Below are 27,704 nucleotides of genomic sequence, written 5' to 3'. Positions count from 1 at the left end.
CGCTATCAGAAAGCCTTTACTGAGCCCCGAGGGGAAAGCGGCTCTGCTGCAGCCGCTCTAATTCTCAAGAGGAGAGAACATATCAGAAGTGAAATTAAATGAAATAGGAAAAGAAATACGAAATAGAAAAATAGGTGCATTAGAAATTTGTAAAAAAAAAAAAAAAAAAAAAAAAAAGTTTTTGCGTTAGGTGAAAATATGTGCATCAACAAAAATATTACAACAATAAACACAAAAATAAGAAAGTGAGCATGTCAGAGGCCGCTTGCATGGATCGACGGCGCTGCAGATCAGTGGCAATTTGTTTTTTTATGTGTTTTTGTTCCTTTAAGTTTCAGATCTGTGTTTGCAGAGAAGTCCTGTCCGTCTGCAGGTTATTTCTAAAGCTAGTAAGTGATTTCCCCTGACGTTTGGTGGACACATCAGTCCTGGGCCACAGAACAGCTGATTGGGTTTTGTTGGTGATCCAGAAGCTGCTGTCAGATGAGGTTTTTTTTATTATTATTTTTTAGCGCTGGGAAAGTTTGCAGTGTCCCTCTGGTTGGTGGTGTGACACGGTGATTAATGAAGCTGTCACTCTTAACCAAAGTAGAATAAACCTCAAATCATCACATTCATGGCAACCGAAAATTAGGAAAGGGGACATGCAGGCCTTATAATAGCTCTGTCACAATAAGAGTACCATGTAAGACGTTCCTGAAGGTGACGGGCTCGTTTCACAACTGAGCTTCTCAGTTACATGAACATTTTTGATTTTTCGCAGTTAAAGTGAACTCATGAGGATGGACCAGCCAATGAAAACTGAGTGGAAGAAAAAACAGAATAAATATTAGACAGATGATGATGAAGATGGTGAACAAAGAGAGGAGTGATGCCGGGTCCAGTGGACAAAAAAAAAAAAAAAAAGGCCATAGCCCGTGAGTAACATGCAAGAAAAAAAAAAAGGAGTTAAGAAGCACCGATAACGAATGACTAGCTAACAGGCTAATGACTCCCATAGACTTCAAGTCATTATGCTAAGCTAACAGGAAACGCTACCCACAGGAACAGGAACGTCCAGAGGTGGAAATGGTGTCCAACATCTGGTCTCAGTGTGGGGACGTCGGGGAAAGGGGCTCGTTCTCCAAAACGCTGCAGTGTTCCTGTCATGGAGTCTGTGTTTAAGTCTGTGTGAGGTGAATCTGCTAAGAAACATCCGAACTTCAAAATCCAGAAATCCTCCTCAAGGTGAAGTCAGCAAACTGACAACAACAACAACAACAACAACAGCAACAGTAACAAGAAGCCAGAGGATCCTGGTCCGTCCTGCTCTCTCTGGACGTCCTGCTGAGGGAGACCAGCTCATTCCTGCTGCCAGAATTTGATTTGGACGAATTCGGCAAATTGTCTGAGCCGCTTTCACAGAGGAAGGTTTGCCAGGCGCAGCTTTAAAGAGAAAATACAGCCTGACGACCAGCTCCAGGCCTGACGTCCACATCTCTCCCTGCTCATCTCTTCTCATTTGTATTCATCCCTCTCTCTCTCTCTCTCTCTCTCTCTCTCTCTCTCTTCCTTGAGACTGTTGAGTGTATCTGAATGCGAGCTTTGTCCTGCCCAGCCCCCATCCTGACTCCCCTGCCCTTCAACACACACACACACACACACTCTCTCTCACACTCACACAGTATGCATGCACCTTTATCTTTTTTCCAACACACACACACACACAAACCCATCCACCTGCACACACACATCGTGCTTCATTGCATCACCGTTTCATAACTCCTCATCCGACCCCCCTGCTAATTCGATTCATTCATTTTCTCTCCCAGCTCATTTCTTTCTCCCGTTTGCCTCTGCCATGCATATTAATAACGCGCGGATAAAAATACGCTTGATTAAAATCACACCCGGGCCCGGGCGCCCGTCCCGCTGCGCGAGCGGCGCGGTGACGGCTCTTTCTGCGGGGCGGCAGCCGGGGAAGCCGCACATCCATAATGGATTTCATACAGTTGATCATTAAGAGTGTCACTGTGCGTGTCCACACGGCTCGCTCCTCACCTATTTGTCTGAGGCCGAGGGAGTCGGAGTTGATTACCCGGGCGAGCGGGCGCACCCCGCCCCGCTCCGGGATACACCGTCCTGGCTGGGAGTCAAATGAAATGTGATTCCTCTCAGCACTGCATTTCTCACTCCAGCTCCTCTTTTTGTTTACTTGTAAATGGCACGCATTACCGGCTGAGCTGCCGGTGCCGCAATTTGTCTTGACTTACAGGTTGTCGTGCGCTCGGCTGCATCTGAAATTATTTTGTATCTGAGGCGATGATGAATTATTTGTTATCTCAGCGCGGTGTCTGCCCTCTGGTGAAGAGATCCATATTGATAATGAGACAGGAGCTGCACAGATTCCTCTCCGTGTGACAGTATCTGCCGCTGACACTCGGCTGTCCGGACGCAGCTGATGGGACGTTCGGCGGCGAGATACGGGCGTCACGAAACGCCGGCAGACAGCAGAGGTCAGAGCGGAGGGCGTGAGCTCCGATCAGTAGAAGAAGAAGAAGAAAAATGCAGAGAAAGCTCATTGCTGCGGCTCGGACGTGATCACATCGGCTCTAATCCAGAATAATCTGTATTCATGGAATTAAAGGCGACTGTAAATGAACGACAAGCGTAGGTCGCCCGCTTTTTCGAAAGAGAACAGGTTGTATTTCTGACTCCTGCATCAGAAATGGTGCAGTCACACATAGCTGCCATTAAAAATTAAAAATGGACTCGTTTCTGTTGAAGTGCAGCAGCTGAAGTCTGCAGCTACAACAGTTATGTGATGCTACACTCAAACATAATTACAAGTTTTAGTAACGTGACTTTAAAAAACGTGTGTTACGACCCCGTCTAGGGGAAACCAGGGTCACAACATGAAAAGAGCACCTTCCTCCACTCCCAAGCCAAATACACCTTAATCACACAACACTGGCAAGTGAAAGTGCATTTATTTACAAAAAAAGGTGAACTATATTTACAGTGTAAGATTATTGGTTTAGACTTCAAGGTGGGCTCTGGCCAAAATAACAAACAAAACAACTCTACCTAATTGCCAGGAGATAATCTATTAAATAAAGAGAAAATAAAATACAAATATTCTGACCTTCCTAACTTGACAAAACAGGAGAAAACAGTCACAAAAAAAAACAGCAGCCCACCTCTACCTTCACTTATTTTACTTTAACAGAACCAACTAGGCTACAACTCGTATTCCCTGTCACACACATACACACAACACAGGGCAATAATCAGGGAGTGTTGAGTTGGGAGCGGAAGAAGAATGCCGCCTCCGTCTTCGTCCGGTCTCCTTATATAGCTCTCTCCCGCTGGCTGGTCCAATCCCAGTCGTCCTTGCCGGCAGCCAATCAGGCACAGCAATCTCTGCAACACACGTTAGTCGCCACGACCACAGGTCGTCACAACGTGTCCAAGGTGTTTGTTCATATTTCATAATAATTTACGCCTTTCCTATCGTATCATGCTACACTATTAAACAGTAATGCTAGCTGGGAAGTGGCTGAATGCTAATGTTAGCTGTAAAAGCAGATAATTGGTGATCAAAAATGTTTTGTTTTTTTTTTACCTTGAAAAATGATTCAAAATCCCTCCATATTTTTTACTATCCATTCTTTTCTCAGTTGCTGATCATTCGGGAAGCAGTGAAACAAAAACGCTTTGCCAGATTCTTTTGTCTGTTTTTGTCTCCCAAAATCCACCAAAACATAATTTAATAGAAAACTGCACAGTAACACTAGTAAACACAAGGATGGCTCTGGTGTAACTCACTGCTGAGAGCACGGTTTGCGGGTTAGGGCTGAAAGGAAAGGTCAGATCGCTTCGACCTCGTCAGATTCATCAGAAAACACTCATCACTGTGGTGTGTGATGTGTGTAATGTGTGTGTGTGTTCGCTTTGAATTGTGGGGCGTGAGCAGGGCAATGCTGGTCGATTTGGTGGTGAATGTTGAAAACTGGGATATTTGAGTGTTTTACAGAGTTTCGTCAACACAGTTACTGATCATTCTGACCGTTATGACCTCGGTGGATTCGCCTTCATCATTTTAACTCAAATCAATTTAGAGGATTTTCCACAGAATTCAAGCACTGAAAAAAAAAAAAAAAAAAAAAAAAAAACTTTACATGGAAAGCTTGTCACGTTTGACGCTCCAGAGGGATAAACCTACAAATCACCGTTTGCTTTTTTAGATCACCTGTTTTTTTATTTCTATATTTTATTTTGGTCCATTTAAAAAAAAAAAAAAAAGAAAAGAAAAAATACATAGTTTACAGTCTAGTCCACTAATAGTGGTACCGAAAAGGTATAGGCAAGCCAAAGCTTATTTTGCCTACCCTTTTTACAAGGAAACTATGATATTTAATAACAAAAACAATGTCACAGTTTTAAAACATTGTATACGTAAACTGAAAACAAATTAAGGGAAAAAGTTTGTGCGTAATAGTAATAATTTTAAATAAATCAGCATTGGATTAACAAATCCAATGTCAATCAAACAGCGTGGGCAGGGCTTGGGATTTCCTGTTGATGGAGTTTGAGTTTCTCTTTTCAGTTTATTACAAACTAAACAGAAGCATAAGACGTGTGATTGAACCGCTAATCCAAACAAACAGAAGCAGCATGTCAAGGAAAACGTTGTGCATTATGACTTTAACATGTTGAATTAACCTGCTGACAGGACGTGTGGAGAGTCGCTCATATTCAAAACTGCTGATGTACAGTTTATTTAGCAGTGCTTTTAAATGGAAAACAGCGCTCAGGTGAATGCTCAGCTCACAGACGGCGTGTCGTTCTGTGCAGTCAGCATTTTGGGAGCATAAATAAAATAAAATCATGTGAAGCTTAATCGACCTCCCACAGCTCAATTATTTTCTCTCGCCCGGAAACTCAAATGTGTGAACGTCTTCTGGTGGAGAAATAGAAAGGACGGGGGTTTGTTGGGTTCGTCCGCCCCGAGAGAGCTTTATTCTGCCGGAGTTTTGTCGGCTCTGAACCACAAAATGTACTTTTTATCTGCACCGAATCCCCCCCCCCGTGCTCTCACCGCCACCTGCACTATTTTCTCCGTGCACGATTCGCTCCCCGCGGGAAGCTGCAGAGTTTGTGCTCCGTGACAAACTCGATCACAAGCTGGAGTTCGTGTTTTTTTTGTTTTTTTGTTTTTTTTGCACTTTGGGAGAGTTGTTTGTGTTTAAAAAAAAAAAATGGATCGGGTTGTTTGGGCCTGTAAAAATAACACGTATGATTCATAAAGGGAGCGGCGGTCCAGCGCTGGGATCGCTGCTGTCAGACAACACACTCGCCTCAACCCGCCGGGGAACAGGAAGGGTTAAAACACACACACACACACACACACTCTTCCTGAAATAGAACCCTCTGGATGAGGAGGGTTTGCACTGACAGAGACGTGTATTGATTTTTCTGTTCTGTCCTTCATTTTTTTTGTTGTTGTTTTTTTGTTTTTTGTTTTACGAGGCTGTGATCATTCTTGGCAGCGATCGTGTATCTGTAGTCGTCGGCGAATAAAAAAAAGAAGTTGTGAATAAAGAAAAGAGGAGCGAACTCTGACCTCCTGTCAGAGACAATCATACAGAAAACAAGCGCCCTCATAAAAAATACATTCTGCTTTCATAAAAGTAGTGATTTTTGCTTTTTTTTTTTTCATGCAACTTTCATCAGGTTGATGCTTCTGGCTCTGATGAAAACTCTTTCCTGTTAATAGAAAGGGGAGTTTAGATTTAGATCACTCTCTCTCTCTCTCTCTCTCTCTTTTCAGGTGCGTCTCTGACAAATAATGCATTTTGACTCTTAACTTCTCAGGGGAAAATAAGGAATAAAATCCACACACATGCAACATGGAGTTCCCAAAATAGAGCGCTCTCTGTGAGGAGGATCACATCAGGGTGTGTGCTGATTCTTCTCCTCCGCTCCACTCCATCCTTTCTCCTCTCTTTCTCACAATTGTCGGCGTCTCCTTCGCCGTTTGAAATCCTCCTCTTGAGTTTCTGTAAACCCGAGCGCTCACTTCAGTGCCTCGGTTAGCGCTTACACAACAATAAACTCTTCCTCAGCCCCTTTCTCTCACATGAAAGCCGAGTTTCTCCCAACAATACTGAGCTGGAGACTGCAGGGCGGTTTGTGCTGAACAGGTTTTGCTGCTGGGAGGGATTAAAAGAAAAAAAGAAAAAAAAGAAGCAGCAAAGTTTGGGGAGTCAGGCTTTCCAGTGAGGACGCGTGTGATGTGGACGTGGACTGAACCAGCGCCGTCCCCCCGAGGCTCGGCTCGACTCCCAGCATGCATTTTGACGTCGGCTTCGTGTTCAAAGTGTTGAAAAGTTGAGTTGGAGTTGAGGTTTGTAGCTGCGACCTGCATCGTTTGGCAAAATCAGAACCTAAATCTGTTTCTAACATCACTTGAAACCAGTTTCCAAAGCTGCTTCAGTTTGGTTTGGGTTGGGTTGGGTTAGGTTTGGTTTTTTGTAGCTGTCCCAGTAGTTTTGGGTCGATGCTGAACCCGACCTCTCTGGACCTGCTGAGTTAAAGCTGACATGTTGTTTTAACATTATTTTATTTTTTTTTTTTACTTCAGATGCCAACACTAACAGGAAAAGCTGGGTTGGTTTTAGATAGACAGATAGATAGATAGATCTTTATTGTCATTGCACAATCATATATGGTATAATAATGCAACGAAATTAGGGCTCAGTCCTTTCGGTGCAGGGCAGAATAGAAAGCATCGTGCAACCTGCTAGTTGAATAGCCGAGTCTCTGATATCAGAAAAATGCAACAGTCACGGAAACACTTGTTGGATGCGATGTGCAGGCGCAGTTCGTCGATTTTGTTAGTTATGGACCCGGCGTTGGAAAATGCTGGGAGGCGGCGGCTTGAAGGGTTGTCTTTTCAGCCGTGCTAACGCTTTTGTTTTGTTTTGGCGTCCTCCGGAATGTCCTGGTAGCGATGAAAGTCTGGTGAAATTGGTATTTCGCAGCACAATCCCAAGCTCAAAAGGTCCTGATGACTGTACGCGTACATTGCCCAACATATGGTGGTGTTTTCAGCTAAAAACACAACCGTTCACACATACTAAAACATAGAATACGGCACCGAGAGTGGAGAGCTGTAAGCCGCTGCGTCTATGCGCGCCGCCATGGAAACCCCATTTGCCATTTTGGTGTTGTGTTCAGTATTTATCGTCTTAACTGGCCTGCCTCACGTTGCACACAGATGCCGACGCAGCCTGGACACGATCCGGCCGAGATCTGAACGTTAACAACGTAAAGAGACTGAGAGGGAAAGCATGAAAAAGGTGATGATGAAAATCCAAGATCAAACCTAACCAGCTCTAACACAGTCAGAGACGGAAATCCCAGGGGGCTGGGTGGGACGTGTTCCCCCCAGTCTTGGGAAAAGGAACGACAACAACAACAAAAAAGCACTGGAAACAGAACTCTCTAATCTTATGCTGTTTAATTATAAAAGATCGGTTTTCATACCAAAATGCTGCTTTTTGTGGATGGTGGTGCTGATAATTCATTTTTAGTCATTTTTAAGTTACTTCATGACGTCATTTCTGCTTAAAGTTTCTCTCTGTTCTTCTTCTTGTCAGTTCAGTGTTTTTTTCTGTCTCTTGTCCCCCCAACAAGGACTGGGAACGTCTGTTTCCTGTTAATATAAAGAGCAAAGAGCAAAGGACGCCGCTGCTCAGAAACCGGATGGAACTGAAACTTCTGAGATTGTAATCCTCGTTTAATCCCTGCTTTACTTCATTTTTACAATTTTGTCTTTGAATTTCACATTTCATCTAAATTAAGAGCAGCTTGCAGTTCCGTGTAGGTGAAGTCGACTTCACGTTCCCCTCCAGGACCTTCTCTGCACCTTGAGGACTTTTGCCATCTAAACAGCTATGAATTGCTTGATTAATATATTTTCAGATTGCTCATTGTAACAGTGAATAAAGACGGTTAGTGATGAATGCAGGTAATCACGAAATGAGAATAATCTTCCAGCTCTTACACTGTAAAAACTCAATATCTTACCATGAATATTTGTCTTATTTCAAGTCAAAATATCTCATTACACTTAAAATAAGACATGATCACCTAAGAAACTTTTTTCACTTGAAGCTAATTTTCACTTGTTTCAAGTAAATTTTCATTTGTTCCACTGGCAAATTTTGCCAATGAAACAATTGAAAATTGTCTAAAAACAAGTTAATAAATAAGACATTTTGACTTCTTACCAACATTCTTGGTGAGATTTTGAATTTTTTGCAGTGTTGTGGTGTTAATCTGGTGTGCGGTCGCCGTCAGAGCAGACGCCGCGGCCGTGGACGAGCTCGAGTCGCCTTGGAAGAGTTTAAAAAAAAAAAAAAAACAGAACCCTCACCCAGCTGGAGTTTGTGTAAATCACTTCAGTGTCTGTGTGTGTGTGTCTGTGTGTGTGTGTGTGTGTGTGTGTGTGCTGTGGGTTTTGTGTCTGTGCTGTAATGTGTCGCCGAGCACGAGGCTCCGTGAGAAACCAGGAGATCATTAGCAGTCAAACTGCGAGCTGCACGCTAAGCCCAAATAACGATCGCTCTCTAGGAAAGATCTGGGAACGACCAGCACACAGAGTCTCTCTCTCTCTCTCTCTCTCTCTCTCTCTCTCTCTCTCTTTCTCTTTTCATCTGTGCTGCTACAAAGCAGAGGAGCCGGAGTCTTTGAAAAATGACCTAAGAGAGGAAGGCAGACAGCAGCAAAAGGGAAGCGAGGGGGAAGGGGTTTGGCGTCGCGCAGGCAGCCGGGGCAAACTCAAGGGGCCGCGGCATTAACGGAGGACGGGCTTCAAAGCTGCTGGAGTCGCCCAGGGAGGCGGGGAGGGGGGTGGGGGGGGCGAGAGAGAGAGAGAGAGGGAAGGAGGAAGATGGATGAAAGAGAGGAAGGAGGTGAGGGAAGTGGGAAGACGCTCGCCGTCCCTCTCGTTAGAAGCGGAGGCGGCTGCTAACTCAATATTCACTTTATCAGCTTCCACTCGGAGCCGCCGAGCGCCCAGATAACGTCACGGCACTCCAGGCGCTTCATTGGCAAACGGACAAGTTAAAGTAATAAAACCTGACATTTTCATAGCGGCCAAATATCCGTTCTGCTCCGTTCTTCTTCCCTAAACGACACAAGACAACAGCGAGTCGGCCTGCGTTCACTCAGGTGACGAGAGGCTCATCCTGCTGCACAGGAAGTGATGCCTCTTACAGCTCTGCTCTGTTTGGAAGAAGAAGAAGAAGAAGAAGAAGATGATGATGATGAAAAAGAAGAAGAAGAAGAAGAGGTTGGTTGGCCTCCGTTAGCGCCACCACGTCTGAACAGACGAAGGAAACAGAAGCTCCGACTCCAGCGACACGAAGTCCCGCCCACCGTTTGACTGACAGCTGGTTCAAAAAATAAATATAAAACATAAAAACTCAAGGGAACAAATGCAAACGACGTCACTCTGATTGTACTATGAGCTCTCCAGGGAAGGAGACAAAAAAACACTGGCACTGGCACTGGAGAAGCCGGGGGTGATATTCCGAAAAAAAAACTCAGAATTTCCGAGATTAAAGTTGCACATTTATGAGCAAAAAACGTGGATATTCTCTGGGATTAACACGGTAAATTCACGACAGAAAACACATTCTTAAAGGTGGAAAAATATTATTTTTTCTTGTAAATTTGTGACTTTATAATCTCTTTTTTTTTTCTCGTAATTTTACAACTTTAATCTCAGGAATTCTGATTGTTTTTTGTTTTTTTTTTCCCAGAGTTTGACCCCTGCCACTTTCCTTATTCTGGATAGCTCCTCCCTACGTTACGTCACCGCTGCAGCGCCGGCAAACAGCAAGCAGCTCAAACCTCGCCGACAGAAATCCTTCAAGAAACTTCTGGAGATATCGATTTTTTATTTATTTTTTTTTTTTTTTTTTTTCTGAAAGCCTCGATAGGATGGAGCAGCAAAAACAGCTGATATGTCATATGTGACTTTTTTTTTAACCTAAACAACAAAAGAAGGGAAAACTACGAGTCAGTTGCACGCTCATTCCTCTTATTAAAAATCTCACGATGCACCAGAATCTGATATTTTCTGTTAAAATCTCAACAAAAAGCTGAGATAATCCCACAGGGCCGATCAGCCACAATCAGATAATTGATAATCTATAGGCTGGTCGCTGCAGCCGTAGCAGATATTTCCTGCACACGGCCGCCCGCCCGCCTGACCTCGGTGCCTGCAGGCCGGCCGGCGGCAGAGCCTCGCTGCAGATGTGCGTCCAGCTGTGGCCGTGCGGCCGGAGGCGGGCCTTCGCCGCGGCGGCTCGCTTGGTTCTGTTGTTTTGTCAGGAGAGACGGGCCGCAGGCTGTTTGGGCGAGCGGTGACGAGCCGTGTGTGAGGCAGCGCGCTTTAGGGTGGCCGAGGATGGAAAATAGACTCTCACACACACACACACACACACACACACACAGACACACACATACATGCATGCAATCCAACTGCACACCAAGCAACACATCCACACACAAAGACAAGATACAGACGTCTCACAGCTGCAAAAAAGAAAAATCTAACTTCTTTGCACAGTCCACTTCCTCAGTCTCTCTGTCTTTTATCTCTCTCTCTCTCTCTCTCTCTCCCTCTCTCTCTCTCTCCTTCTCATTTCTTGTTGCGATGCTTCCGGCTGTGTGTGAATTCATTCACTGTGAAAATGGAAGGCGGCTCGGCTCGGCGCGGTTTCATTTGGTTTTAGATTCAGTTAGCCACAGAGTCCCTGCATGCCGCTTTCACCCTCATTTCAGATGAAATTAAAGATCTCCAGTCGCTCATGCAAACGGACACAGAGCTAATGCATTTCAGAAATCCTGCTCACACACACACACACACACACACACACACACGTACTCACCCGCTTCCTGCTGCCTTTACCTTTCTCGTTTCTCTTTTCTTTGCTGTTACGGGTTACAAATCAGGCCGGACGACGCCCGCAGGATCAGGCTTCAAATCGTTTTTTGCTTCCCGTGGAAGTGTAACGTGACTGACCAGAGAACTGATTGTGGATCAGCCAGAGGCCCGGCCTTGGCTGGATCGGCAGCTGTTGTTTCTGCAGTACAACATGTACCGTTAAAGAGCCCGCAGAGGGGGGACCTCGGAGCCGCCCGCCTCCTGCCAGCTTTCAAATAACACCACTGTCAAACCAGCTGAGCGAGGCTGGAGAGCACAACACACACACACACACACACACACATGGTGTCGAAAACCCCCAAATCTGGCCGCCTTCACACCAAAAACACTCGATTTATAAACTTTTGCATTCGGCTTCATCAGCCAGCAGCATCACCTGTTAGAAAGAGACACATGAGACGTCTTCAGTCCACAGGGAAACTACAGGACATAACGTCTTTAGTCAGTTTACACAAAACAGTAATGTGCAATAAAGTAACTAAATAATAAATGTGCAAATAAAATAACATTTATTAATGCAGCCTTTTTTCTGTCATGGTTGGAGAAAGATGGACACGATACTGGAGGAGGACAACGTGACAAACTGATGTAAAGAGGCTGTGTGCGCTGTTTAGTACATTGCTACTGCGTTTTTATTATTTTTATTATTTTCCAGCGCTGTGCTGTGGGAGGGCTCACGTCCAAAACGACCTGCGTCCTCAGCGTCTCCTGTGACTTTAATCTGGTTTGTCCACGCAGAGGAAGGACTGAATTAAAGGAAAAGGTTTTTGGCATAACCCTCATGATCCTCTGTGTCACTCAGACAGCTTCAGAGCTGCTGTTAGGTTTGTTTTCTCACTTTGACAGAGACAGGCTAACAACTCCCATAGACTGCAAGTCTTTATGCTAAGATAACAGGAAATGCTAACCCATAGGAACTGAACCAGTGGACGTCCAGAGGTGGGACGTCGGAAAAAGGGGATTTTGCACCAAAACGCTGGAATATTCCTTTAAGTGAGTAAGAGTCCTGCATGGCTCCAGTTTTATAAACCCGTGTCTGACCCGCCCGCCCCGTCAGTTCAGGACCCGCCCCGTCCCGCCCCACCCCGTCAGTTCAGGACCCGCCCCGTCCCATCAGTTCAGGACCCGCCCTGTCAGTTCAGGACCCGCCCCGTCCCATCAGTTCAGGACCCGCCCTGTCAGTTCAGGACCCGCCCGCCCCGTCAGTTCAGGACCCGCCCGCCCCGTCAGTTCAGGACCCGCCCCGTCAGTTCAGGACCCGCCCCGCCCCGCCCCGTCAGTGCCAGCCGTGACCTTTATTGACCTTTACCCTCCAGCCAACACACTGACTTCCTGTTTCTGAAGGTTATTTCTAACTTGAGTTTGGCTGAGCAGTGAAGACGCTGATCAAAACTGATCAAAGTGAACTCCTCCCTCTGCCTGACTCCATCCATCCTGATGATGATGATGATGATGATGATGATGATGATGATGATGGATGTGTGGCTTTGATCGCTGTCAGTCAGGCCAGTCACTTCCCTTTTTGTTGTTGTTTTGTTGTTGTTTTGTTGAGCAGGTCTGGATGCTTATCAAGGAGGCAAAGCAGCAACACTGACTGCTCATTTTGTTTTTTTGTTTTATTTTTTGTTTATATTACACTGCAGCCCGCCTGCACATAATTCATATTTACCCATGCCTGTAGCTGCAAATTAATATCTTTACATTTTTTCACCTGTTACACACAGCATGGATATCCAATCCTGTGCAGGATTAAATATTCCTGCTCCTAGTAACCTAATCCTAATCTACCCCACAACACAAAGTGTCTGATATTTGCTCTTTTGCTAACATCAGCACTTAACATTATCATGTTCACAAACTGACAGGGTGGCCTGATGGTGGCGCTACAGCACAAGTTATCAGGTCATATAAAGCATCAGGGTTCTTCCCCAAAGGGTTACGGACTGAAAAGATTAAATTAAGCAGTGGGGCTGATGGGAAATGTAGTCTTAATGCAGAGGAACATGAGCGATGACAAAACCACTAAAGTGAAAGAGAAGCTAACACTGTCCTCAATAATAATAATAATAATAATCATAATAATAATAATAATAATAATCATAATAGTAGTAATACTGAGGCATCACATTGTTTGTAAATGATGTATTCATGTGTTGTGTTAACGCAGATGTGTGTGTGTGTGTGTGTGTGTGTGTGTGTGTGTGTCGACAGGTCGGGTCGGGTTTGGTCATGTCGGTGTGATTTTAATGGACTTCTAGTGTGAAATAAATAAAAATGATGATACTACCTGTTCTGGGCAGCTTCCTGTACAGCGCTGGAGTTTACATGACGACACTGAAGGCAACACGTAGGCTGTTTAAGTGTGTGTGTGTGTGTGTGTGTGTGTGTGTGGTTGAACTGACCCGTTTGCCTCTTCCTCTCTGCAGATGCGCAGCACCCGCGGCGTGTCGGTGTGGCCCGTGGGCTTCGTGGGAGGCAGAGCGTACGAGCGCCCCCTGGTGGCCGGGGGCAAAGTGGTGGGCTGGTACACCGGCTGGAGACCGGACCGACCCTTCGCCACCGACATGGCAGGTAGGAGGCGACTCGTTTTCAAGAAGAACAAACACATGAACAGAAAAAAAAAAAAAAAAAACAGAAACAGAAAAACTGAGCGTGATCGTCGCCCCCTGGTGGTCACGTTGTGTTGTTGACAGGGGACAAGACAAAAAACTGGGTTGTTGGTTATTCTACATGAAATAAAATAATGCTAATTGATTTTGATTGCATGTGAGCTGCTGAAATGGTTTATTGTAAGGTTTTTTTTGCAAGTAAAGTTCATCAGCTGTTATTTTTATGAGCTTATTTGCTCACAAAATAGTGACCAAAGTGTTCATGAGCTGAACAACTTCATGAGAAATTATTTTGTGTTCGTCTCTGGGAAAATGAGTGAATTATTTCCTCCAGGAGGGACACAATCGGCGCATTTTAGTTGTCACTTTCCTTCCCTGAAAACAGAAAATATTCAACCAAAAAGAAACAGAGCGACATGTCTCCTCTCAGCGAGCTGAAATACACCGCACACAGGAAATCTTATTTCTCTTAAAATTCTGCCGACGGACTGAGAAAATGTCAGGCTTCCCCGGTGCAGCTTCGCATGTCTCAGCAATTTTCCCAGCAGCCAGTGTCAATATGTGAAGACGGGACAAACCGAGGCCAATCAGTGCAGCAGCATCAGGAAGACGTCAAGTTGATTGAAGGAAATGCTCTAACAGCTCGCTTTGCATCAGGAACAAGTTGAATTATCTCATCCCCACCGGCAGGAAATCTTGCCTGTTTCAAGAAACATTAGATTTCAAGCCTTGATACCAGAATAAATTATTTAAATTGGATATATGTGTATATATTTTTGCAGCTGCACGTCATCCTGTCTCTTCTGTGATTTGTTCCTGTCACACCCTTGGCTGGATTTTATCGTCGTAGCAGGGATTTTAAGAAGAATCAAGTCAAAAAAAGCACAACGGGATGCTGCAGGAGTCCAAAACAAAGGCAGGAAAGTTGGTCGTGTTTGATGCAGAGTGACGGCTGAGGCCCGCTGGGCTTATTGGAGCTGTGGCGTTGCGCTGAATAGACTTCGGCCCTGCAGGAAATTAGAGGAACGCTGTATCGGTGCGTTTGGTTTTGCCGTCTGTGCCTCCGTCTCCGTGCCGACTTATCAAAGCCTCACAAAACAAATTAAAAAGCTTCTCATTCATCGGCTGGATTATGAAAGAGCGATTAAACTCCGCCGGCGTGTTTTGGCCCGTTGGCTGTCATCAGGAAACGAGCACAAAAGACAAACTCTGGCCTGTCTGCGAGTTCACCCTGTACAGATCTGACTACCAGTTTTTTTTTTTCTGTTTCGTCACGGATTAATTTGCCATAAAATGAGATCCGATCGTTTCAATTTTATCTTCGGCGGTGTTTTGCCTGAATTGTGAGTGTGTTTTTTTTTTCCACCCCCTGAAATAAATCAGAAAGCAGAATTGCATCGTCTATTTATGCAAAACTACCCTGGAAGGAGGTAGATTAGATGGATTTCGATTTTGAAGGAACCCAGCGGTCTCTCTAATGAGACTCTGAGGCCTCAGCAAACTGACCGTTTTATCTGTTTTTAATGCAGAGAGACTCCCCGCGCCTCCATGTGAAGCCTAACAAGCCCCGTCTTTACTCTGGAAAATGTTCAGTACATACAGAGGAATCCGAGCCGTCCACGTTGAGAGGCTCAGACTGACTGAAACTTCATCGCTCTTAAAATCGCCTCCTCATTTTCCCTTTTACAGCCTCGCTTTTATGCAGCGATCTTTAATTAATTGTTTTTAAGATCGCTTTTATGGTTTCCTTTTATGTGTCTTGTTCTTGTCTCTTTATTTTCTTGCCTTTTTTCTCTCTTTCTCTTTTCTCTTCAGATGTATTTGGCTAGTCTTGTGAGCGGCGAGTAGAAAAAGTCTTCAAATCCTTTTCTTGTAAAAGAAGCAGTAACACATTGAAAAAAAAAAAACGACTCTGTTAACAGGAAAAGTCCTGCATCAGTAAAAGTACGGCAGTATCTCAGTAAAATGTGGTTCCTGTCAAGAGTGATAAATTATTGATGCAGCAAAATAAATGTAATCAGTTACAGTTACTGGGGAAAAAAGGTCATTTAATTACATTTACAAATCAAAATGATGTAGATTACGAGGAGGTTCCATCCAAATATGTTCAATTTTGCGTTCACCTTTTCTGCGTCTCACAAAGACACGGCGGTTGGAACCAAAGATCTCAAATTTGGACTCATCAGACCAAAGCACAGATTTCCACTGGTCTATTGTCCATTCCTTGTGTTTCTTGGCCCAAACAAATCTCTTCTGCTTGTTGCCTCTCCTTAGCAGTGGTTTCCTAGCAGCTATTTGACCATGAAGGCCTGATTGGCGCAGTCTCCTCTTAACAGTTGTTCTAGAGATGGGTTTGCTGCTAGAACTCTGTGTGGCATTTATCTGGTCTCTGATCTGAGCTGCTGTTAACTTGCGATTTCCGAGGCTGGTGACTCGGATGAACTTGTCCTCAGAAGCAGAGGTGACTCTTGGTCTTCCTTTCCTGGGTCGGTCCTCATGTGTGCCAGTTTCGTTGTAGCGCTTGATGGTTTTTGTGACTCCACTTGGGGACACATTTAAAGTTTTTGCAATTTTCCAGACTGACTGACCTTCATTTCTTAAAGTAATGATGGCCACTCGTTTTTCTTTAGTTAGCTGATTGGTTCTTGCCATAATATGAATTTTAACAGTTGTCCAATAGGGCTGTCGGCGGTGTAGTAACCTGATTTCTGCACAACACAACTGATGGTCCCAACCCCATTGATAAAGCAAGAAATTCCACTAATTAACCCTGATAAGGCACACCTGTGAAGTGAAAACCATTTCAGGTGACTACCTCTTGAAGCTCATGGAGAGAATGCCAAGAGTGTGCAAAGCAGTAATCAGAGCAAAGGGTGGCTATTTTGAAGAAACTAGAATATAAAACAAATATAAAACATGTTTTCAGTTATTTCACCTTTTTTTGTTAAGTACATAACTCCACGTGTTCATTCATAGTTTTGATTCCTTCAGTGAGAATCTACAATGTAAATAGTCATGAAAATAAAGAAAACACATTGAATGAGAAGGTGTGTCCAAACTTTTGGCCTGTACTGTGTGTATATATATATATATATATACATATATATATACACACACACACACATAATAAATAAATAAATAAATAAAAGCTTGCAGGTTTTTGAGCCTTTTCTCCCATAGTTTTTAATAATAATATTAACCCTAACCCTAACCCACTCATTCTGCAATTTTATTATAGGATTTTGCATGTTAAATTTTTTTATTTTTGCTCCAAACACATTGATTATAGCGCTGGCTGTCTAAAACCTTTACAGGAAAAAAAAAAAAATCACACACAAATATATTCTTTAATTTATGAATTAGTTGAACTAATGCTTCTTAATAAATTGTTACATGAATGAAGGCTGTATTTTTTTCTTTTTATTGATATTTGTGTACAACAGTTTATCATAATATTGACATTGCAAGACATTTTCCTAATCATTTTCATATTATTACACCCCCACACCACACACACACACACACACACACACACACACACACACACACACACACAAACACACACACACACACACACACAGACCTACCACACCCTGTACCTCCATAGCCAAATGACACAAACAATACTGACAACAAGCAGCAGTACAAAAAGATTTATCAGTGTACTTACAACAAGAATAATATAACAGGGAAGGAAAATATTATATACATAAAGAAAAAAAATATTACGTATATAAATAAATATCATAATAAATATATTTTTGCATCATCAGTAACCAGAGTCACAGTTCTGAAGAGCAACATTCTCAGAATCACAGATTTGAAGAACAACATTCTCAGAATCAGAATCATCGGCCGAGTAAGAAAATAAACAAAAACTCATTTCTGAGGCGAATATTTGAGTCTATTTTTCTTCGGGTCAAAGCAGCAAAACATTGGATCTCTTTGTGAAGATGTCTGAACGACGCGAGCTGAGATCGCAGGTGATGCAGCGACAAACTGCAGCTGCCGAGGAGACGCTGGCTCTCCTGGAGGAGACGCTGGCCGAGTACCAGCTGCAAAACTCTCACCTGAGACTGAAGGTGGAGAGGCAGCAGAGGCTCCTGGACGCCGTCTTGCTGCCGGAGGTGCGACTGCACAGAGGTTCGTAAGTTTTAAACACCATTTTCACATCAGCGACTCACCTGGACCCTGACAGGAGAGGCTAAGATTCAAAAGAAAACACTGAGTAGTTGTACTAGTAATAGTAGTAGTAGTGGTAATAGTATTAGCAGTAATAGTAATAGTAGTAGCAGTAGTAGTAGTAGTAGCAGTAGTAGTAGTAGTAGTAGTGGTAGTAGTAGTAGTAGTAGCAGTAGCAGTAGTAGTAGTAGTAGTAGCAGTAATAGTAGTAGTAGTAGCAGCAGTAGTAGTAGTAGTAGTAGTAGTAGTAGTAGCAGCAGTAGCAGTAGTAGTAGTAGTAGTAGCAGTAATAGTAGTAGTAGTAGCAGTAGCAGTAGTAGTAGTAGTAGTAGCAGTAATAGTAGTAGTAGTAGCAGTAGTAGTAGTAGTAGTAGTAGTAGTAGTAGCAGTAGCAGTAGTAGTAGTAGTAGTAGCAGTAATAGTAGTAGTAGTAGCAGTAGCAGTAGTAGTAGTAGTAGTAGCAGTAATAGTAGTAGTAGTAGCAGTAGTAGTAGTAGTAGCTGTAGTAGTAGCAGTAATAGTAGTAGTAGTAGCAGTAGTAGTAGTAGTAGTAGTAGTAGTAGTAGTAGCAGTAGCAGTAGTAGTAGTAGTAGTAGCAGTAATAGTAGTAGTAGTAGCAGTAGCAGTAGTAGTAGTAATAGTAGCAGTAATAGTAGTAGTAGTAGCAGTAGTAGTAGTAGTAGCAGTAGCAGTAGTAGTAGTAATAGTAGCAGTAATAGTAGTAGTAGTAGCAGTAGTAGTAGTAGTAGCAGTAGCAGTAGTAGTAGTAATAGTAGCAGTAATAGTAGTAGTAGTAGCAGTAGTAGTAGTAGTAGTAGTAGTAGTAGTAGCAGTAGTAGTAGTAGTAGCAGTAGTAGTAGCAGTAGCAGTAGTAGTAGTAGTAGTAGCAGTAATAGTAGTAGTAGTAGCAGTAGCAGTAGTAGTAGTAATAGTAGCAGTAATAGTAGTAGTAGTAGCAGTAGTAGTAGTAGTAGTAGTAGTAGTAGTAGTAGCAGTAGTAGTAGTATATTGGCCAATCAGCTTCCGTTTCTCTGCGTTTTCGTTTTATGGGGAAACAAATGAGTTTGTGTGTTTGTGTGTGGCTGCAGTCCTGCTGCACAGGAGGCATTAACATGGATCTCATCAACATCATGAAGTGATGCTGACAGGCTGGGGTCAGCTTCCAACCATCACTGTGTGTGTGTGTGTGTGTGTGTGTGTGTGTGTGTGTGTGTGTGTGTGTGTGTTCCCCAGTAGTGTGTAAAGAGGAGGTTCCCCCTGAGCAGCAGGAGCGGACCCCCAGTCTGGAGCCTGAGCCCCGACACATTGAAGAGGAACAAGAGGAACTCCAGCCCAATCAGCAGGGAGAGCAGCCTCAGGATATCACCGAGCTGCTGTTCACTGCCGTCCCCGTGAAGACTGAGGATGATGAAGAGGAAGCTCAGTGCAGCAGAGACGCCCGCCGCTCCACTGGACAGATGGAAGCCGAAGACAGTGGAGAAGAACGAGCCAGGAACCCAGAGCCCTCCTCTGAGCCTGAGACTGAGGACAGCGATGACTGGGATGAGACCAGAGGAGCTCCGTCAGCTTCAAACCCACCGAGTGAAGCCCCTCTCAGTCATGACAGACCTGATGAGGGAGAGAAACCAGCTTCCTGCTCCAAGACCAAGAACACAGGAAAGAGTACATTCCCCTGCTCACTCTGTGGTAAAGGGTTTACACAGAAAGGAAGCCTCATCAGACACATGAGAGTCCACACTGGAGAGAAACCGTTCATCTGCTCACTCTGTGGTAAAGGGTTTACACAGAAAGGAAGCCTCAAGGGACACATGAGAGTCCACACTGGAGAGAAACCGTTCATCTGCTCACTCTGTGGTAAAGGGTTTGCAGAGAAAGGAGTCCTCAGCAAACACATGAGAGTCCACACCGGAGAGAAACCGTTCATCTGCTCCCTCTGTAGTAAAGGGTTTACACATAAAGATCACCTCAGCAAACACATGAGAGTCCACACCGGAGAGAAACCGTTCATCTGCTCCCTCTGTAGTAAAGGGTTTGCAGAGAAAGGAAACCTCAAGGGACACATGAGAGTCCACACCGGAGAGAAACCGTTCATCTGCTCCCTCTGTGGTAAAGGGTTTACACAGAAAGGAAGCCTCATCAGACACATGAGAGTCCACACCAGAGAGAAACCGTTCATCTGCTCCATCTGTAGTAGAGGGTTTACACAGAAAGGACACCTCAAGGTACACATGAGAATCCACACTGGAGAGAACCTGTAGAGGTGCACTCCTGTGTGTGTGTGTGTGTGTGTGGGACAAACTTCACCAAGCACCATACAGGTGTAAGCAAACACGAGTGTGTCGGTGAGAGCAGCAGCAGGAGAAGCTTCAGAGTCAATGCTGACGTTAGAGATGAATGCCTGTTCACTAAAATAAATTGTTTCATGTTCAAATGCAGACAGTGTGTGTGTGTGTGTGTGTGTGTGTGTGTGTGTGTGTGGCTGCTTTTTCTGTATTTTTGTGGTTTTTTTATGCACTGGTCACCCATAGTTGACTCTTGGAAAGAGATTCGATATGTTTGGTCAGCCGTGGTTTACACAGCTTAGCACTGTCCGTGGTACAATCTTTTTCACTGGGAAGACAATTTCAACATTTTCGGAAATTGTTTTGATGAATAAAAATGTAATTTGCACATTGAGGGTCATCACAATCAAGAACAATTCCCACCTTGAATCAGACCTTTAAGATCATTATTAGGACGTTCATTAAAACTGGAGCTTGGATCATGTGTGACCCCGTTCTTTTCACTTCAAAACAAAACAAAAGACGGAGGAAACTCTCCAGGGGAAACAGAATTAAACTTATGAAATACTTTTTTTTTAGACAGCTGTGGAGCTCAGGATTTATCAAGAGGATAGCGTGTTACATTCAAATAGGTTCCAGTTGAAATTGAGCCCTTTCTCCCTCCAAGTGACAGATGGAAAAAATGGAAAGGAAATAAAAAGTCTAATAGTTAATCATTTTACATCCAATAGATGGCAGACCTGTAGGTTTGCATGACGCTGTCACACTAACAAACTGGTTTTGCATGTAGGCCTATGATAGAAAAAAGAAACATAAAACTGTTCCATAAAGTTTCTCAAGAGCAATAATCACCCTGCACCCTGGCCTCTCACAGGATGATGAAGGTGTGAATGATGATGTGTTGAATTAAGTGTGAAAATTATAACTACAATGTTGACTGTATAATTGTATTACCTGTTTGTCATATCCACAAATCCACAAACCTTAGCCTATTTCATTTCAAGGCTACTCCACTATAGCCTACAAGCAGGGCTGGACTGGGACCAAAACATGGCGGCCCACCATGATTCTTCATACCATATACGCGCACATTGCCCTGTTTGGAAAATGAAAATAAAGCTCAGTAGCCTACATGGAAGAGAGTAACCATGCTTCAAAATCAATACGCTCTTTCAGTCACAGAGAGACTTTGACGGCCACAGGGCACACAGCGTCCATCTTCAGGTCAAAGTACTTGGCAAAGAAACTGCTAGAGATGTCTTTTCAGTTTAGAATAAAATATAAACTGCTCGGCTCTGTACTGAGGGGTTAGTGTCGAGTTTCTTAACTTTTTCGCCGATGAAGTCTGAGACATTGGGCCAATCCCATTTCTTATTTTCACCCCTACCCCTACCCCTACCCCTCTTTTTCGAGTGCCACTTGCGCCTTGCAGCAAAGTTACAAGGGGTATGGGTTGAAATATTCCCCTATGAAATGGGACAACCCTTCATCCCCGGAAACGTCATCATTAGTCATCAGTGACGTTGTAAACAGACGCGACGATTTTTTTTGCCGGTAAATCTCAATCTCAAAATGACATCTTCAGCGGTGGTAATCTCTCTTGCGTGGGCTATTGGCATCTTTTTGCGGTTGTCAATAGCGAATCGGAAGAATGTGAGGAATTGTGTCCGCTATGCATCGTGCCGCCAATAAGAACGCCCCTCAGCCGTTGTAAAATCACTGTAACCCGCGGCTTCTCGGGGCTTATTTTTTAATTCGACACCTGGGAGTGCCGGTGAATCAGCTTGAGGTATGAATGATGGACCGTAAACAAGTTTTGTTGCAGTTAGCCCAACGTTAGCCACACAACATGCTAGCCAGCTGGTGTCGTGGTGTAATGTCAAACAAACAATCGCTGACTTTATTGATTTTTGTGTTAATTGTGTGAGAAGTGTGGGAGATTTCTCGTAGCACTCGCTTTGGAGTGTGCCTCTGAAAAAAACTCCGTTTGGAGAGCTATATAGCCCCAGCACTCCACCCTCCCCCTCCGCCTCAACAAGAATTGGGACATCCCTACCCCTATGAACGCGCAAAATGGAGGGGTAGGGGCAAGTGGTAGGGTTAAGGGGTGAATTGGGATTGGCCCTTTGACAGCCGCTTCAACAGCTTTGCCGTGTTTTCATTGTTTTGAAGGGGGAGGGACAGATGAAACGACCGGAGGGGTTGTGCCACCCAGATTTGCTTCCCTCCATGTAATTTTCCCCAGACATATGTTCCTATTCCACACAAAAACAGCATTTCATTCAAATTACATCAAATTCTGCGATATTCCGCGTTAAAAATAGATTCCGTTTTATTTGGCTAATTCTGTGATTCCGTGACTCCACGATCGCGGAAATTACTGGGCCCCACATTACTTATTAGATATTTGTCCAGGTAAGCAGTGATGTGTAACCTGTAGCCCCTCCCAGCTCTGTTCAGGTGCATTCACCTGTAAGAGGCATTTTAAACCGCTCCATGTCCTCTCGGCTAGCTCACACTCCAACAGGAGCTCATCTGATGTTCTGAGGAGAACCCGCTCTGTGTAGGGAGCGGGTTCTCCAGCCATCACACACACGCAGAGCAGGAGGTTAGGGTTAGGGTTCCCCAGCGGTCAGACAACAGGAGGTTAGGGTTAGGGTTCCCCAGCGGTCAGACAGCAGGAGGTTAGGGTTAGGGTTCCCCAGCGGTCAGACAGCAGGAGGTTAGGGTTAGGGTTCTCCAGCCATCATACAGACGCACAGCAGGGGGTTAGGGTTAGGGTTCCCCAGCCGTCAGACAGCAGGAGGTTAGGGTCCCCAGCCGTCAGACAGCAGGATGTTAGGGTTCCCCAGCCGTCAGACAGCAGGAGGTTAGGGTTAGGGTTCCCCAGCGGTCAGACAGCAGGAGGTTAGGGTTCCCCAGCCGTCAGACAGACGCACAGCAGGAGGTTAGGGTTAGGGTTCTCCAGCCATCAGACAGCAGGAGGTTAGGGTTCTCCAGCCATCAGACAGCAGGAGTTTAGGGTTAGGGTTCTCCAGCCATCAGACAGCAGGAGGTTAGGGTTCTCCAGTCGTCAGACAGCAGGAGGTTAGGGTTCCCCCGTCGTCAGACAGCAGGAGGTTAGGGTTAGGGTTCCCCAACCGTCAGACAGCAGGAGGTTAGGGTTAGGGTTCCCCAGCCATCAGACAGCAGGAGGTTAGGGTTAGGGTTCCCCGGCCGTCAGACAGCAGGAGGTTAGTGTTAGGGTTCTCCGGCCGTCAGACAGCAGGAGGTTAGGGTTCTCCAGCCATCAGACAGCAGGAGGTTAGGATTAGGGTTCCCCAGCCGTCAGACAGCAGGAGGTTAGGGTTAGGGTTCCCCGGCCGTCAGACAGCAGGAGGTTAGGGTTAGGGTTCTCCGGCCGTCAGACAGCAGGAGGTTAGGGTTCTCCAGCCATCAGACAGCAGGAGGTTAGGGTTAGGGTTCTTCGGCTGTCAGACAGCAGGAGGTTTGGGTCAGGGTTCCCCAGCCATCAGACAGATGCTGAACAGGAGGTTAGGGTTAGGGTTCCCCAGCCCTCAGACAGCAGGAGGTTAGGGTTAGGGTTCCCCGGCCGTGAGACAGCAGGAGGTTAGGGTTAGGTTTCTCCAGCCGTCAGACAGCAGGATGTTAGGGTTCTCCAGTCGTCAGACAGCAGGAGATTAGGGTTCCCCAGCCGTCAGACAGCAGGAGGTTAGGGTTAGGGTTCCCCAGCCGTCAGACATCAGGAGGTTAGGGTTAGGGTTCCCCAGCCGTCAGACAGCAGGAGGTTAGGGTTCCCCGGCCGTCAGACAGCAGGAGGTTAGGGTTAGGGTTCTCTGGCTGTCAGACAGCAGGAGGTTAGGGTTAGGGTTCCCCAGCCATCAGACAGATGCTGAACAGGAGGTTAGGGTTAGGGTTCTCCAGCCCTCAGACAGCAGGAGGTTAGGGTTCCCCAGCCGTCAGACAGCAGGAGGTTAGGGTTAGGGTTCCCCAGCCCTCAGACAGACGCTGAGCAGGAGGTTAGGGTTAGGGTTCTCTGGCTATCAGACAGCAGGAGGTTAGGGTTAGGGTTCCCCAGCCATCAGACAGATGCTGAACAGGAGGTTAGGGTTAGGGTTCTCCAGCCCTCAGACAGCAGGAGGTTAGGGTTCCCCAGCCGTCAGACAGCAGGAGGTTAGGGTTAGGGTTCCCCAGCCCTCAGACAGACGCTGAGCAGGAGGTTAGGGTTAGGGTTCTCTGGCTGTCAGACAGCAAGAGGTTAGGGTTAGGGTTCCCCAGCCCTCAGACAGACGCTGAGCAGGAGGTTAGGGTTAGGGTTCTCCGGCCGTCAGACAGCAGGAGGTTAGGATTAGGGTTCTCCACCTCAGTCAGACAGCAGGAGGTTAGGGTTAGGGTTCTCTATCAGTCAGACAGCAGGAGGTTAGGGTTCCCCAGCCGTCAGACAGGGTTCGGGTTCGGGTTGCAGAGTTTCAGTCGAGTCGGGAGAAGCGAAGCTCCTGGATTCAGGCAAAGTGGATGACAAAGGAGCGCCGTGTTGGAGTCGCTGCTTCTCCTCCTGTTATGACTCCCTCGTACACAACAAAGCCATCAGCCGCTCCCTGGGGACATGAGGCATACACACACACACACACACACACACACACACACACACACACACACACACACAAAACAAATACGAGGAATTCATCAGTGCAAAGGAACAAATGATATCATTGTGTGAGTTTAAAGGCAGTAGAGTCGTCGGTTCTCAAGTCCCTGATGTCCGAGTCTGAGTCACAAGGGTTTCCATCAGGATTTATCAACAATAATGAAAACTGATGCAAAAGACAGACGACTCCAGTTCATTGTTTAGCTATAAATCCTCCATGAAGTCACACAAAGGTGGCACAAAACAGCAAATAGCCTCTTAAATGTGTGATCAAAGAGCCGAGAACAAAATATAGTCTCTTTTAATATGGATGGTAATATCTTTTGTAAAATTTTCTGAAAGGCACGAAGAGCTGAGGTGAAATCATACACACTGAAACGTTGTGTTAAGTCGCTTATAGGTGGCATGTTTATTTAAGATTTAAGAAGTCTAAAGGCTCCTTTATGATCATTTATGACACATTTTTAAAAGCAAACTTAAGACCTACCTTTTTGGTATGGCTTTTAACTAAATTTTATTTTACTAAATTTTATTTATTTATTATTTTTAACCTTTTAGTCTGGTTCATAACTGAATTTTATTTATTTTATTATTTATTTAGTTAGTTAGTTAACCTTTTTAGACTGGTTTTTAATTGAATTTTATTTATTTGATTATTTTTTACCTTTTTAGTCTGGCCTTTAACTGAATTTTATTTATTTTATTACTTTTATTTTTTTTAGATATTTACTGAATTTTAATCTATACAGTCATCTTATATCTCTATAGTATCGATTATCTTCTCTCTGGTGTTTCCTCACTTCAAAGCGGCGAGTGTAGGAGAGCGTTTCCTCAGTGTTTTTAATTCCTCAGTGTTTTTAAAGTTGTGTGTGTGTGTGTGTGTGTCTATGTATGTGTGGGAGAAGGGGGGGGATATCTCTTGTGTCTATTGTTTGTTGTATTGTTTTTATGTAAAGCACTTTGGGCTGCTTCTATTGTATGAAAAGTGCTCTATAAATAAAGTTTGATTGATTGATTGATTGATTGATCAGTGTTCACTATGGATATGGATACGGACGTAGCTCTCTGTCCGTCCTCTGCGTTCATTTTGTCCGTGTTTGTAGTTCAAGTTCAAGAGAGAGCGAGCGTCTAGGAGCCAGACACCAAGAACAAACTAAAATCTGATAATATTAGAGAAAACAATTCACCGTTCCGATGCTGGCAGCGCGCATAGTTACTGTTGCTATGTCTCACAAGCCATTGGGTTAGGGTTAGCCCTAACCCAAATCTCACTCCAAGGTTTTTTGAAAAGTTGGCAACTCTGATATCAAGGCTACGTTACTTCTAAACAAATTCATCTGCTTACCTGCTAAATATGCATCATAGGACAGACGTCTAAAGGTTCTTACACACCGGCATGCGTAGCGAAATAGCGGAACGAAAGTGCAAAAAAACTCACTGGCGAAAATTTCACCTTTAACTTTTCACACCAATCAGCGATGCGAATGTGTGTATTGCGAGATATGAATCCCGCGGCGCGCAGGAGAGCGTCCTGACAGGAAAAAAAACGAACCCTAACCCAGACCGACCCCTTCCTGCGGCGAAGCGTTTAATGACCTCACAGGCTGACATCCTCCTGCGGCGATGCGTTTAATGACCTCACAGGCCACCCCTTTCCTGCGGCGAAGCGTTTAATGACCTCACAGACCACCGTCCTCCTGCGGCGATGCGTTTAATGACCTCACAGACCACCGTCCTCCTGCGGCGATGCGTTTAATGACCTCGCAGACCGCCGTCCTCTAGTGGATTTATTGTTGAACATCCATGCCAACGAAACGGACGCATGGAGGCGAGTGGGCAGCGACACTTACAACAGATGCATTTATTTTCGTGGGTAAAGTGACAGTAAATGAGTCTTCACTGCGCGAGATGGTTTATCCAGTTAAATTTGTATTTTTCTTGCGTTCTGTCTCATTAGAGTTCCTAAAAGCCACAGAGGAGTAAAATGGAGTTTTAATCCATTCCAGCGGGGCCGTTTGGGCTTCATAATTCCAAACGTCAGGCTCTTTTCTTGTTTTTACGTCTTCGTTTCTGCTCGTCATGCACATGCAACATGTATGTTTGGGTCATTATTAAAGCAAATGGTCTGGGGGACACGGGAGAGCGTCCTCTGCAGATTTCTCAGGGTGGAGTTTTCGAGTTCGGTGTTGTTCTGCTCGTCTGACTGCGGACATGACAGACAGGAGGCTAATCTCTGTCTCACACACACACACACACACACACACACACACACACACACACACGTCTGCCCTTGGTTTTAGTGTTAATTAAGCGACGATAATGACAGTGAGCTTCTCTTTTTCCCTCCTCCACCTTTCCTCTTCCGTCCTGACCAGCATCTCATCTTCCATCCGCTTCTCAGCCCCCCCCCCCGTTAATCTCTCTCAAACTCACACACACACACACACACACACAGTAATTATCAGCCTTTCGTTTATACTGCGCTGTATAATTACGCTGTCAATTGCCAACACTGAGATTTACCGCTCCGGCTGTATCTGGGAGTGATTTTTTTTTTTTTTTTTTTTTTTTTTTTTACATTAATTCTAAATCGAGCGACACTCGAACGCCCCAAAACTTTATTCACTCTTAAATCATTATTCATGGGACTGACAATGAGCTGTGTGCCGGGCGGCGGGGAAGTGCCGGCGCGTATCCTCATACTGTTGTAATTGTGTGGCCGCGGTGTGTGTGTGTGTGTGTGTGTGTGTGTTGTGAGCAAAACCACTAAAGCCTCCCATCCACTGCTCTGTCTCATTGAGCCAGACATAATGGAGCCTGGACAATGACGGCATGGAGTGCTATTCACCTCCGTGTGTGTGTGTGTGTGTGTGTGTGTGTGTATAGGTGCACACATGGACACTTACACAACTAACCGAGACACACACACACACACACACACACACACCTGCCAGCACTTGAATTGATGTGAGTGGACAAAC

General features: G+C 44.9%; 1 protein-coding gene across 1 annotated transcript in view; it reads left to right on the top strand.

Moving 5' to 3' along the window:
• The window catches only part of b3gat2 (beta-1,3-glucuronyltransferase 2 (glucuronosyltransferase S)), a 63,230-nt gene that overhangs the window by 11,443 nt on the left and 24,083 nt on the right, over nucleotides 1-27,704 (top strand). Inside the window, exon 2 of the mRNA XM_030070602.1 lies at nucleotides 13,429-13,573. Within this exon, the coding sequence (XP_029926462.1) occupies nucleotides 13,429-13,573 (145 nt within the window). The remainder of the gene's footprint in view (nucleotides 1-13,428; nucleotides 13,574-27,704) is intronic.

This window comes from Myripristis murdjan, chromosome 15, assembly GCF_902150065.1.
Source record: "Myripristis murdjan chromosome 15, fMyrMur1.1, whole genome shotgun sequence".
NCBI lineage: Eukaryota > Metazoa > Chordata > Actinopteri > Holocentriformes > Holocentridae > Myripristis > Myripristis murdjan.
The sequence above is the reverse complement of the archived record's forward strand: the minus strand, read 5'-3'. Positions and strand labels throughout refer to the sequence as shown.